Source organism: Coregonus clupeaformis, chromosome 17 (genome assembly GCF_020615455.1).
Source record: "Coregonus clupeaformis isolate EN_2021a chromosome 17, ASM2061545v1, whole genome shotgun sequence".
NCBI lineage: Eukaryota > Metazoa > Chordata > Actinopteri > Salmoniformes > Salmonidae > Coregonus > Coregonus clupeaformis.
The window spans coordinates 27728788-27741262 of NC_059208.1; the positions used below are offsets into that span (position 1 = coordinate 27728788).

A 12475-nucleotide genomic window follows, 5' to 3' on the forward strand; every position below is an offset into this window, starting at 1 on the left:
CAGGGGTTTGATGGCACAAGCGGGGAGCCCAGCCAACAGCGAGTTGCAGTAGTAAAGACGGAAGAGGACAAGTGCCTGGATTAGGACCTGCGCCGCTTCCTGTGTGAGGTAGGGTCGTACTCTACAGGTGGTGTAGAGCATGAACCTGCAGGAGCAAGTCACTGATTTAATGTTTGCAGAGAATGACAGGGTGTTGTCCAGGGTCACGCCAAGATTCTTTGCACTCTGGAAGGGCGACACTGTGGAGTTGTCAACCGGGATGGAGAGGATTTTGAGCGGGCAGGCCTTCCCCAGGAGAAAAAGCAGCTCCGTCTTGTCGAGGTTGAGCTTGAGGTGGTGGGCTGAAATCCAAGTTGAGATATCTGCCAGGCAAGCAGAGATGCGTGTCGCTACCTGGGTGTCAGAAGGGGGGAAGCAGAAAAGTAGTTGAGTGTCATCCGCATAGCAATGATAGGAGAGACCATGTGAGGATATGACGGAGCCGAGTGACTTGGTGTATAGAAGAGGAGAGGGCCTAGAACCGAACCCTGGGGGACACCAGAACTGAGAGTACGTGGTGCAGACACAGATCCTCTCCACGTCACCTGGCAGGAGCGGCCTGCCAGGTAGGATGCAATCCAAGAGTGTGCAGAGCCTGAGACGCCTAGCCCTGAGAGGGTGGAGAGGAGGATCTGATGGTTCACGGTGATCTAGGAGGAGGAGAACAAAGGAAAGAGAGTCAGCTTTTGCAGAGAGGAGAGCCTCAGTGGCACAGAGGGAGCAGTCTCGTTTGAGTGACCCGTCTTGAAGCCTGACTGGTTAGGGTCAAGAAGATTGTTCTGAGAGGGATAACGAGAGAGTTGGTCAGAGACGGCACGCTCAAGTGTTTTGGAAAGAAAAGAAAGAAGGGATACAGGACTATAGTTTTTGACGTCAGATGAGTCAAGTGTTGATTTCTTGAGGAGGGGAGCGACTCGGGCCATTTGGAAGTCAGAGGGGACGCAGCCAGTGGTCAGGGATGAGTTGATGAGGGAATTGAGGAATGGGAGAAGGTCTCCAGAGATTGTCTGGAGAAAGGAGGAGGAGATGGGGTCAAGCGGGCAGGATATTAGGCAACCAGACCTCACTAGTCGCAGGATGTCATCTGGAGAGAGAGGGGAGAAAGAGGTCACAGCGTAGGGTAGTTCTGTGTGAGTGAGACCAGTGGACTCAATAGGCTGAGTGAATGAGTAGCGGATGTCGTCAACCTTCTTTTCAAAGTGGTTGACAAAGTCGCCCACAGAGAGGGAGGAGGGAGTGGGAAGGGGTGGAGGATTAAGGAGGGAGGAGAAGGTGGAAAATAGTTCCTAGGGTTAGAGGCAGAAGCTTGAAATTTAGAGTGGTAGAAAGTGGCTTTAGCAGCGGATACAGAGGAAGAGAAGGTAGAGAGCAGGCAGTGAAAGAATGATAGGTCCTCTGGAAGTTTAGTTTTCCTCCATTTTCGATCAGCTGCCCGCATTCCTGTTCTGTAAGCTCGCAATGAGTCACTCTGCCATGCAGCAGGAGGGGAGGGCTGAGCCGGCCGGGAGGAAAGAGGACAGTGCGAGTCATAGGATGCGGAAAGGGAGGAGAGTAGGGTCGAAGAGGCAGAATCAGGAGACAGGAGGGAGAAGGATTTAGCAGAAGGGAGAGATGATAGGATAGAAGAGGAGAGAGTAGTGGGAGATAGAGAGAGTGAAGATTGCGACAGCGTATGACCATCTGGGTAGGGCTGAGTGGTTAGGTTTGGACGAAAGGGAGACAGAAAAGGAAACAAAGTAGTGATCAGAGACCTGGAGGGGGGTTTTAGTGAGATTAGTAGGCGAGCAGCCTCTAGTAAAGATGAGGTCAAGCGTATTGCCTGCCTTGTGAGTTGGAAGGGATTGGGAAAATGTGATGTCAAAAGAGGCAAGGAGGGGAAAGAGAGAGTTGGAAAGAAATGAATCAAAGGCAGACGTTGGGAGGTTGAAGTCGCCAAGTACGAAGAGCGGTGAGTAGTGCGTGACTCTAGGGTTGCAACACCTACATTCTAAGTGATTTCAAATGGGTCTTTCTCCATTCTGATTGTTTTATACTGTTCAATTCAACCAAAAATAATTTTCAGCATGTTCATCCATTTCTGCATTTCCTGCACTCCTTTGAGATCATTTCCACACGTAGGGCTGCACGATATGGGCAAACAATCATTATTTTTAACCAAATTTGCGATTTGGCTTGCAATTTAGAGCAAAACACTTCGGTGAACTTTTGGAATCATGGAAATAGAATGATTATTCTAATTATATAGTTAAAATATAATAGTTGGCACTTTGAATACAGTGTTGTTTGACATGACAACGAATGAAAATGCCAGGGAGGCGTTATTGTGACATGGTAGGAACCAAAGTATTGATAAGTGTTTCCTAAGGGACCCTATAATCTTTGGCTACATTTAATGTTTTCTCTCAGCTACTTCATGTAGCTAACATATTCATGCTTTGCGTAATCCTCTTTGATTTAGAAGATTATGTTGCACAAACAACATGCTAATTTAGGTCTACACCCTCACTGGTTATCAGGCAGTATAGCTAATTACGTTTGCTCTGACTCAGTACATTTGTTACTAACTAGCGATTAGCATTAGCGGCTAACATGATTTAGGCCCAACTTGCTAAGAAAAGACAAACTAGCTAAATTATAGAACGCTAGTGGATTTATATTAAGAAGCAAAGTGAAAACAGCATCGTCGTCATCAACATTGTTGCATGTGCTGCATTGACCATGCAGACTGAACACAAGTGTCTCTTGGTCGAGGAACAACAAATGCGCTCCTTGAGTGACAGGGGGCGGGGCTAGGTCTGTGTGGAAAGCAGCATGGAGATACCGTTCAAATACCGTTATAGAAGGTAAAGTAAAAACCCAAACCAGTCCGTGCATCAATACCGGTATATGGTAAAACACGGTATAGCGCCCAGCAACAGACAGTGTTTGTGACATACAGTAGTACAGTATGCGGGGTCACCTGAGAGGTGAGGAGGTGGAGCACCACGGTCATCATGGGTACACTCTGCTTCAGCTGCTTGGCCTGAACAGTGGAGGGATGCTTCCTGCCCACTATACTGCCCAGCACGGACAGCATGTCATCTATAGAGGACAGAGGACAGAGGAGAGAGGAGAGAGAGACAGACAGACAGCATGTCATCTACAGAGGACAGAAGAGAGAGGGGTGAGAGACAGACAGACAGCATATCATCTACAGAGGACAGAGAGGTGAGAGACAGACAGACAGACAGCATGTCATCTACAGAGGACAGAGGGGTTTCTCTCTTTCCGTTGCTCTCTCCTCCCATCCCCTCCCCTCCCCTCTCCTCCCCTCTCCTACTCTCTCCTCCCATCTCCTCTCCCCACCCGTACCCCTCCCATCCCCTCTCCTCTCCTCCTCTCTCCTCCCCTCTCCTCCCCGTGATGTTAGAGGAGAATGAGCCCGGACCGGTTTGAACCGGTTGGGTCTGGCTTCCGGCCCTGATGGGAGACGTGCCATGTTAGCAGCACTGATTTACAAATGAAACGGCAGGAAAAGGTCAATACCTGGCTGGGTGATTTAAAATTCAATCAGAAAGGTAATTAAAAAGAGGGGGAATCAAATTGGCTTGCTCCATCCAGCCATTGATGCAAGTTCCTCTCTACCCCACTTCACTTCACTTCACTTCACCTCCTCTCCCCTCCTCTCCTCTCCCCTACCTCTCCTCTCCTCCCCTTAGTTCTGTGGTTTTGTGTTATTGTGATTGATTTACCCAGAATGGCTGGCAGCTCCAGCACGACGTGACGGATGAGCAGATCGAGGCATTTTGACAGGTATTCATTGCTGCTTTGTAGCTCCTTCCCTGGCGTGGCCTTTCTGATGTCTCTTTCAATGTACATCACCATTCTGCAAAACGAGCCAAGAAAACATTATTATTCACCTACAGCCTCCAATCTACCCTGGAGCCGGACGGAGCCGGGATCAATACAAGCCACTGAAAACAGAATTAGTAAGACGTATTATAGCAAATAATTGATATTCATGACAACAATTAGGGTTAAAATAAAGGGTCATAGATTGAGAGATCAATGAGGAGCATCAAAACAGCCCTCAAGCTGCAACAAGACTCTTGAACTCAAACACACAGCCTACAAGCTGCAACAAGACTCCTGAACTCAAACACACAGCCTACAAGCTGCAACAAGACTCCTGAACTCAAACACACAGCCTACAAGCTGAAACAAGACTCCTGAACACAAACACACAGCCTACAAGCTGCAACAAGACTCTTGAACTCAAACACACAGCCTACAAGCTACAACAAGACTCCTGAACTCAAACACACAGCCTACAAGCTGCAACAAGACTCCTGAACTCAAACACACAGCCTACAAGCTGAAACAAGACTCCTGAACTCAAACACACAGCCTACAAGCTGCAACAAGACTCCTGAACTCAAACACACAGCCTACAAGCTGCAACAAGACTCTTGAACTCAAACACACAGCCTACAAGCTGCAACAAGACTATTGAACTCAAACACACAGCCTACAAGCTGCAACAAGACTCTTGAACTCAAACACACAGCCTACAAGCTGCAACAAGACTCCTGAACTCAAACATACAGCCTACAAGATGCAACAAGACTCCTGAACTCAAACACACAGCCTACAAGCTGAAACAAGACTCCTGAACTCAAACACACAGCCTACAAGCTGCAACAAGACTCCTGAACTCAAACACACAGCCTACAAGCTGCAACAAGACTCCTGAACTCAAACACACAGCCTACAAGCTGCAACAAGACTCTCCTGGCCAGTACACCACTGGACAGAGAGAGAGATGTGATGTCTCCTGGTCAGTACAGCACTGGACAGAGATGGTATGCATGTCAGTTAGCAGACACAGCTGCAAAACAAACACACAGAGACAGACACACACACACAGACAGACATACACACACACACACAGAAACACACACAGAGACAGACACACACACACACACACACACACACACACACACAGACAGACATACACACACACACACACAGAAACACACACAGAGACAGACACACACACAGAGAGACAGACACAAACACACACACAGAGACAGACAGACACACACACACACATACAGAGACAGACACAGACACACACACACACACACAGAGACAGACACACACACACACACACACACACACACACACACACACACAGAGACAGACACACACACACAGAGAGACAGACACACACACACAGACACACACACAGAGACAGACAGACACACACAGAGACAGAGACACACACACATGCACGTACAGCCCCTGGGCGCTTGTTTATTATCATGCAGTGTTTGTCACCAACAGAACACACGTCGGCATGACATACTCCATCCACAGACGTTTAGCCATCTACTCCCCTCCCCAAAAACACCTGGCTTCCAAATTAGACAGTGATGAAAAACACTGAGAAAATTGAGAGAAACACTTGAGTGAGAAAGAAGCCTAAGCAAGTAACTGGCACTGGCATGATATGACTGTCATAAAGCTGTTTTAAAAGCAAAAAGAAACATGCCGTCTTCACACTTCAAACACCAGACAATATGATATTAAATCACAACCAAATGAATAGATGAGAAAAACAGTTTGGCATATTTCAGTATAGCAAAGCAACTTCGGGCTTCAACAGGCCTCTCTGTAGTTGTGATACAGTATATTCTTGGTCCTTGGAAAGAAAATACCTTCCCCAGTATGACAGGAAGACAGCTGTGGTATTAACCCATACACTTCTGACCTATAAAGACCTTCCACACAAACACATTCCATTTGCACCAATAAATTCACCTCATTCTACCGTTTGATCATTTCTCTGTAGGGACATACATAGGAGCCTGCTGTGGCAGTCAGCAGGCAGGCAGCAGACAGCCAGGTGAAGCCAAGGCAAGAGGGGGACATACAAAATCCAGGGCCATTCAGATGACTTAAATAAATATATTTATTACAGCATGTAGGGATCAACCAGCCTTCTACTAGTCCTATGTCAGTAGCTGGGCCCTTACATTACCTGAGGAAGAAAAGAGATGAACAGCAGAGAGAGAGAAGTGTGACTTTCACTATAAATTACATTTAGTCGTGGGCAGGACGTTAGGTGCCGACAGCCTACACGCATCGCTCTATAATTGGAATCCTGGAAGGAACGGGGGGCGAAAGGGGAGCTGGTACCAGAGTGACAGGGATTGATAGGCGTGGCAGCCTGACATTTGGGCTTCCCACTTCCTGTTATAGTCCTGGGGGGCCAGTGGGAATATAATTTCAGCAGTGTTCGTTCATTTGTTCTGCTGCTGATGAGAGAATCTGCCCACTCAGTTCCACACAATCAGGCCCCAGTGTTCATTTAACTCTTTCTCTCTCTCTCTCTCTCTCTCTGTCCACAGCGGCACGGCCCGATTAACAAGAGTCAGGATGGAATTAACCAGTCTTTTCCCTCAGCCTCAACCATGCTTAATGCTCAATGCTGACAAAGCGGAAAAAAACAGGTTTTTATAAATGTTTACAAATAAAAAAAAGTAAATAATTATTTGCATAAGTATTCAGACCCTTTGCTATGAGACTCAAAATTGAGCTCAGGTGCATCCTGTTTCCATTGATCATCCTTGAGATGTTTCTACAACTTGATTGGAGTCCACCTGTGGTAAATTCAATTGATTGGACATGATTTGGAAAGGCACACACCTGTCTATATAAGGTCCTACAGTTTACAGTGCATATCAGAGCAAAAACCAAGCCATGAGGTCGAAGGAATTGTCCGTATAGCTCCGAGACATGATTGTGTTGAGGCACAGATCTGGGGAAGGGTACTAAAATATTTCTGCAGCATTCAAGGTCCCCAAGAACACAGTGGCATCCATCATTCTTCAATGGAAGAAGTTTACAACCACCAAGACTCTTCCTAGAGCTGTCCGCCCAGCCAAACTGAGCAATCGGGGGAGAAGGGCCTTGGTCAGGGAGGTGACCAAGAACCCGATGGTCACTCTGACAGAGCTCCAGAGTTCCTCTGTGGAGATGGGAGAACCTTCCAGAAGGACAACCATCTCTGCAGCACACCACCAATCAGGCCTTTATGGTAGAGTGGCCAGACGGAAGCCACTCCTCAGTAAAAGGCACATGAGAGCCCGCTTGGAGTTTGCCAAAAGGCACCTAAAGGCTGTCAGACCATGGGAAACAAGATTCTCTGGTCTGATGAAACCAAGATTGAACTCTTTGGCCTGAATGCCAAGTGTCACATCTGGAGGAAACCTGGTACCATCCCTATGGTGAAGCATGGTGGTGGCAGCATCATGCTGTGGGGATGTTTTTCAGTGGCAGGGACTGGGAGACTAGTCAGGATCGAGGGAAAGATGAACCGAATGCACTGTATATATATATATAATCATGTTCACACTACAGGAGGTTAGTGGCACCTTAAATGGGGAGGACGGGTACGTGGTAATGGCTGGAGCGGAATTGGTGGAAAGGTATCAACAAAATAATGGTTTCCATGTGTTTGATGCCAATCTATTTGCTCCGTTCCAGCCATTATTGTGAGCCGTCCTCCCCTCAGCAGCCGCCACTGGTACACACCACAGGTCATGTTGTCCAACCTATGTTTTTGATTTATGATGCATATCACAGGCTACATCATTAAATAAATCATTCCAATGAAACTATAGTGGCTATTAACATGTCATCCATTGGTTATATGCATTATCAAATAAAGGCCTCAATCCCTCAGACCTTTTACCAGTTGTACTAAACTTCCAACCAATTTCTCCACATTTCCAGTTGAGCTATAAAAAGACATGTAGACAACTTTTCTTCAGAGCATATTTCACCCTGCAACGCTGTCACCGTGCGGCGCCTGGCTTGGCCTACAAGTGTCTCTCCATGTCTTCTCCGACCATTGAAAACACTTCACACAAATAACAAACCTGACATTTCCACAACAGGGACGCGGGCGCTAGGCTGGCTTATCAGAAGGCATGACGATGAGGAGCGTGTGGTGGGCCGTGCGCTCTGCGCGCCACAGTGGAGCTAATTAGAGAAGTGTTTGGGTGAGTGCCGCCGCTCGCTGCCGCCTTGCTGCAGACGATTCTCACGTTAGGAGATAGAGTGGGGGGTTAGTGCTGACAGGGACCGCCCTGGGAACACTTGTTAGAGTCTGGGAGCAAATAGAAGCCAACAGCATCACATGGCTGGGGAGGAGAGGGAGAGAGGGAGAGAGTAGAGAGAGAGAGAGAGAGAGAGAAGGGGGGGGGGGATGTCCACAGACAGGGCTGGCTAGTCTAGCCTGTTTAAACTGCAACTAGGCCAATTCATTTCCATTTCTAAATATGATGTTGGGCTCACACACAAAAGCAGAAATGCCTATCAAGATATACACTGAAACTTTCACAACTACATTTGTTATGAAACTTTGCATTTAAATATGTTATTTGATTTCTTCACAATTTAGTATTTTAGCAAGGCGCTACTAAAATACTCAGAAATAATCAATAACTCTGCACCAAGTATGTAAAGTAAGAACAAGTGACTGAGTACAGAAACTCTGTCCAACATACAACCTAGTATAACCTACTATCAGACCTAGTATAACCTACAATCAGACCTAGTATAACCTACTATCAGCTTGATACAAAGAGCTGTTCTACATCCTCTTTATAATTATAGCAGAGATCCGAGTCACAGACAACAACATTCAACCCATATCAAATAACCATCTCTTCTTCCCTTTGATTCAGGATTCCACCCCTTTTCCCCCACTCAAAATACTTTTATCTCAAATCCTGGGGCTTAAAAAAAGTGTTTTTCCGGCATAAATTGGTTTAGAATGATATTTTGCTTGAGCAACCAGTGGAATTTATTAGAGAAAACCATTTCTCCGGTTGCTGTGCCATTTGCTAGAACTCATTTAACTGTTTGTTTTTACACAATGTTGCACTTTGATATTGGTTCTAGGCAGAGGACTTTAAGGCATCTATTCCATTCCAGTCTTCCTCTACAAAGCCAAAATAGTGCTGTTGGACACATTTCATTACGTGTGTGTGTAGGTGTGTATGCTAGCATGTGCGTGCATCCATGTGTGCGTGTGTGTGTGTGTGTGTGTGTGAGAATGTGTAGTAAACCTGTCTGTACCTGGAGTTGCAGCAGAGTAGCAGCATGTCCCTGTTGCTGCAGAGGCCCTGAAGGAGAACCAGGAAGGCCTTGGCTCTGATGACAGAGGACGGGCTCTCCAGGGAACGCATTATCTTCACCACAAAGTCCTGTTATGACAGACAGCCACTCGATTAATGGGATAGTTCACTGTTTTGGTGTTATGATACAATCTGTTTGACTATCATTGCTACCTTTGCCAAAAAATGCTAGCCTGGAGATTATGAACTCTCCATAAAAACCAGCCACATTTAAAATTGGTTTTGATAAAACAACAACACCCTAGGGTAAGTCAGAACTATCCCTTTAAGACATGTTCAACTGTAATGGAGTCAAGTGGAGTTAGCTGAGTCTTAGCTGACCAGGAGAGCTAGCTATAGTGTTGACCTGACACTGAGCTACACTGAGTCTTAGCTGACCAGGAGAGCCAGCTATAGTGTTGACCTGACACTGAGCTACACTGAGTCTTAGCTGACCAGGAGAGCCAGCTATAGTGTTGACTTGACACTGAGCTACACTGAGTCTTAGCTGACCAGGAGAGTCAGCTATAGTGTTGACCTGACACTGAGCTACACTGAGTCTTAGCTGACCAGGAGAGCCAGCTATAGTGTTGACCTGACACTGAGCTACACTGATTCTTAGCTGACCAGGAGAGCCAGCTATAGTGTTGACCTGACACTGAGCTACACTGAGTCTTAGCTGACCAGGAGAGCCAGCTATAGTGTTGACCTGACACTGAGCTACACTGAGTCTTAGCTGACCAGTAGAGCCAGCTATAGTGTTGACCTGACACTGAGCTACACTGATTCTTAGCTGACCAGGAGAGTCAGCTATAGTGTTGACTTGAAACTGAGCTACACTGAGTCTTAGCTGACCAGGAGAGTCAGCTATAGTGTTGACTTGACACTGCGCTACACTGAGTCTTAGCTGACCAGGAGAGTCAGCTATAGTGTTGACTTGACACTGAGCTACACTGAGATGGAAGGCTCCCTGTGGGCTGGTACAGGTGTTATCACTTACACTATCTGGAAGGTGCTGCAGGGGAAACAACAGCCTCTCCAAAACAATACACTTATCATAAAATCAGAGGTTAATAGGACTAATTGGCTCAACGGTATTTACTGGGCAGAAAATTAGGCAGAACTGATTAACTTACACAATCAGGAGGAAAATGGAAAATGACGACAGGAGTAAGACAGACAAGAACAATCCTAAACACTGTGATTAAATACTGGCTGTTGTTGTGTTTGTGAGCAGTTGAGTTAATTAATTTCAAAAGCCTCTGGTCTACTCTGCTGCATAAATTGTAATTACATCAACAGTATTCCAAGCTGCACTAGAAGATTGTTGCAGCTCCTTACCCAGTTAGTGGAGTTGCTTAGAGATTCATTGAAATAAAAATTATATGCAAAGACAATGCATGAATAAACACAAGGCTTTCCGGACTTCTACTTATCAAGGGAATGAATGAGGAAAATGTATAGCATTTTATAATTGGTGCAAAGGTGATGCAGTAAGTTTTATGCACTCAAAGACTTGTTTTTTCCCAAGTGAAATTGGAAATGTACATGTAGATTAATTCAGGTCAAACTAAATTACCAATGGTAATCTCACAGAACCTTGAACGCAGCGATGTACAGTACCTTCTTAAATCACTTACACCGGCTCATATTCCAATTGATTACCACTTCAGATAATGCAGGATGCGCAGCATTATTGAAGGATAATGTTTAATTTCAGCCAAATTGGTTCTCCTTCAATTCATTTCTGACTATAGGAACTTTACAGGAGGGAGGGCCTTGTTTGTGCATTAGCAAACCTACTGCTATTACGAAACAGTACTGCCCCTCTCAGTGGAGAATCCTGAAAGCAAGATGAATATTTAAAGATAATCATCAGTAAGAATAAGGCATGTTTGTTCAAGTCTCACTGACTGGGAGTCATGTCAACCTAAGGAAAGAAGAGAACAGCGCCAGAACTCCTCTCTTTGAAGAAAATGATTCTCTACCATCCCAGTTGTTGAGGCCCTGAGACAGACTAGACATCACATGCAGACAAACCTTTCTCTTTCTTATCTGCATCTTATCTGGCTTTGGCTGCATGCGCTCCGTTGGGAGAGGATTTATATTCCATTATTTGTTCATACTTAAAACTAACCCTAACTGGGCCAGACGATTAAAGATAGAGGGAGATGGAGAGAGGAGAGGAGAGGAGAGGAGAGGAGGAGGAGAGGAGAGGAGAGGAGAGGAGAGGAGAGGAGAGGAGAGGAGAGGAGAGGAGAGGAGAGGAGAGGAGAGGAGAGGAGAGGAGAGGAGAGGAGAGGAGAGGGGATTCATCTTCTGTGTTGGCTGGAACTAGCAGCACAAGACACTAATGGCCAATTATCTGTCAGAGGTTAGGGAGAGGGCGGCGGTGCCGGGACTGATGGGATGTTTAGTGCTGAAGAAGATGGCACAGGGCTGAAACACGTCCACACAGAGACAACACCAAACCCATACTGCTATGGCATGGGCCACACGTCTAGCCTCACAGTGACAGTTCCAATCAAGGAGGGGCTAGAGAGCAGCTCGTGTCATGGCGTTATCCCCATGTTGTGCTTTCATTGTGCTGTCATTTTCTGCGTCCCAAATGGCACCCTTCTCCCTACATAGTACACTACTTTTGATCAGGGACCATAGGGTCAAAGGTAGTGCACTATGTAGGGAACATGGTATCATTTAGGAGTGTTGGTGTTTAACAAGGTGCTAAACTCCAGTAGGTTACATACCGCTCCTGGACTAGCCTGTGTAGCTGTGCGTGGGCCCCGGACGCCAGCATGGCAGCGAACATGGTGAGTATGTGCTGCTGGACACGGCTGATCCCCGACACCAGGCTGGCTAAGATGGCCGGCAGCCCCACCTTGTCAATCACACTCTGGAAGGCACTAGCTGAGAGGCGGGTGATTCTGCACAGGGCCTGTATGAAGTTAATAAGACAGGAAGGCCTCAATCACTATCAAGTTCACTTTCAAACACATCTAATAGTGCCTGAAGTATTAGGCGGGGTTTGCACATTTGGGACTATTCCATTGGTTTCTTTGGGCCAGACAAGCTCAATCAAGAAACATTTTAAATAGGAACCTAGGTCTGGTATCAAGATATTAGTCCCAACGCAGGTTATATAAATGGATGTAATCCATCCAGTGGTATTTAATCAGTACATACAGTATGTCTACTTCAATCACAAATGAAAGTAAAATATTTAAGTGAGTGAGTGGGTGAGTAACTGGCTGAGTGAGTGAGTGAGTGAG

At 46.2% G+C, this 12475-nt stretch overlaps 1 protein-coding gene across 1 annotated transcript in view; it reads right to left on the reverse strand.

Moving 5' to 3' along the window:
- LOC121543902 (serine/threonine-protein kinase ULK4-like) overlaps window positions 1-12475 on the reverse strand; it is a 142450-nt gene that overhangs the window by 77384 nt on the left and 52591 nt on the right. Inside the window, 4 exon segments of the mRNA XM_045225985.1 lie at window positions 2999-3120; window positions 3771-3904; window positions 9169-9296; window positions 11950-12141. Of these exon segments, the coding sequence (XP_045081920.1) occupies window positions 2999-3120; window positions 3771-3904; window positions 9169-9296; window positions 11950-12141 (576 nt within the window).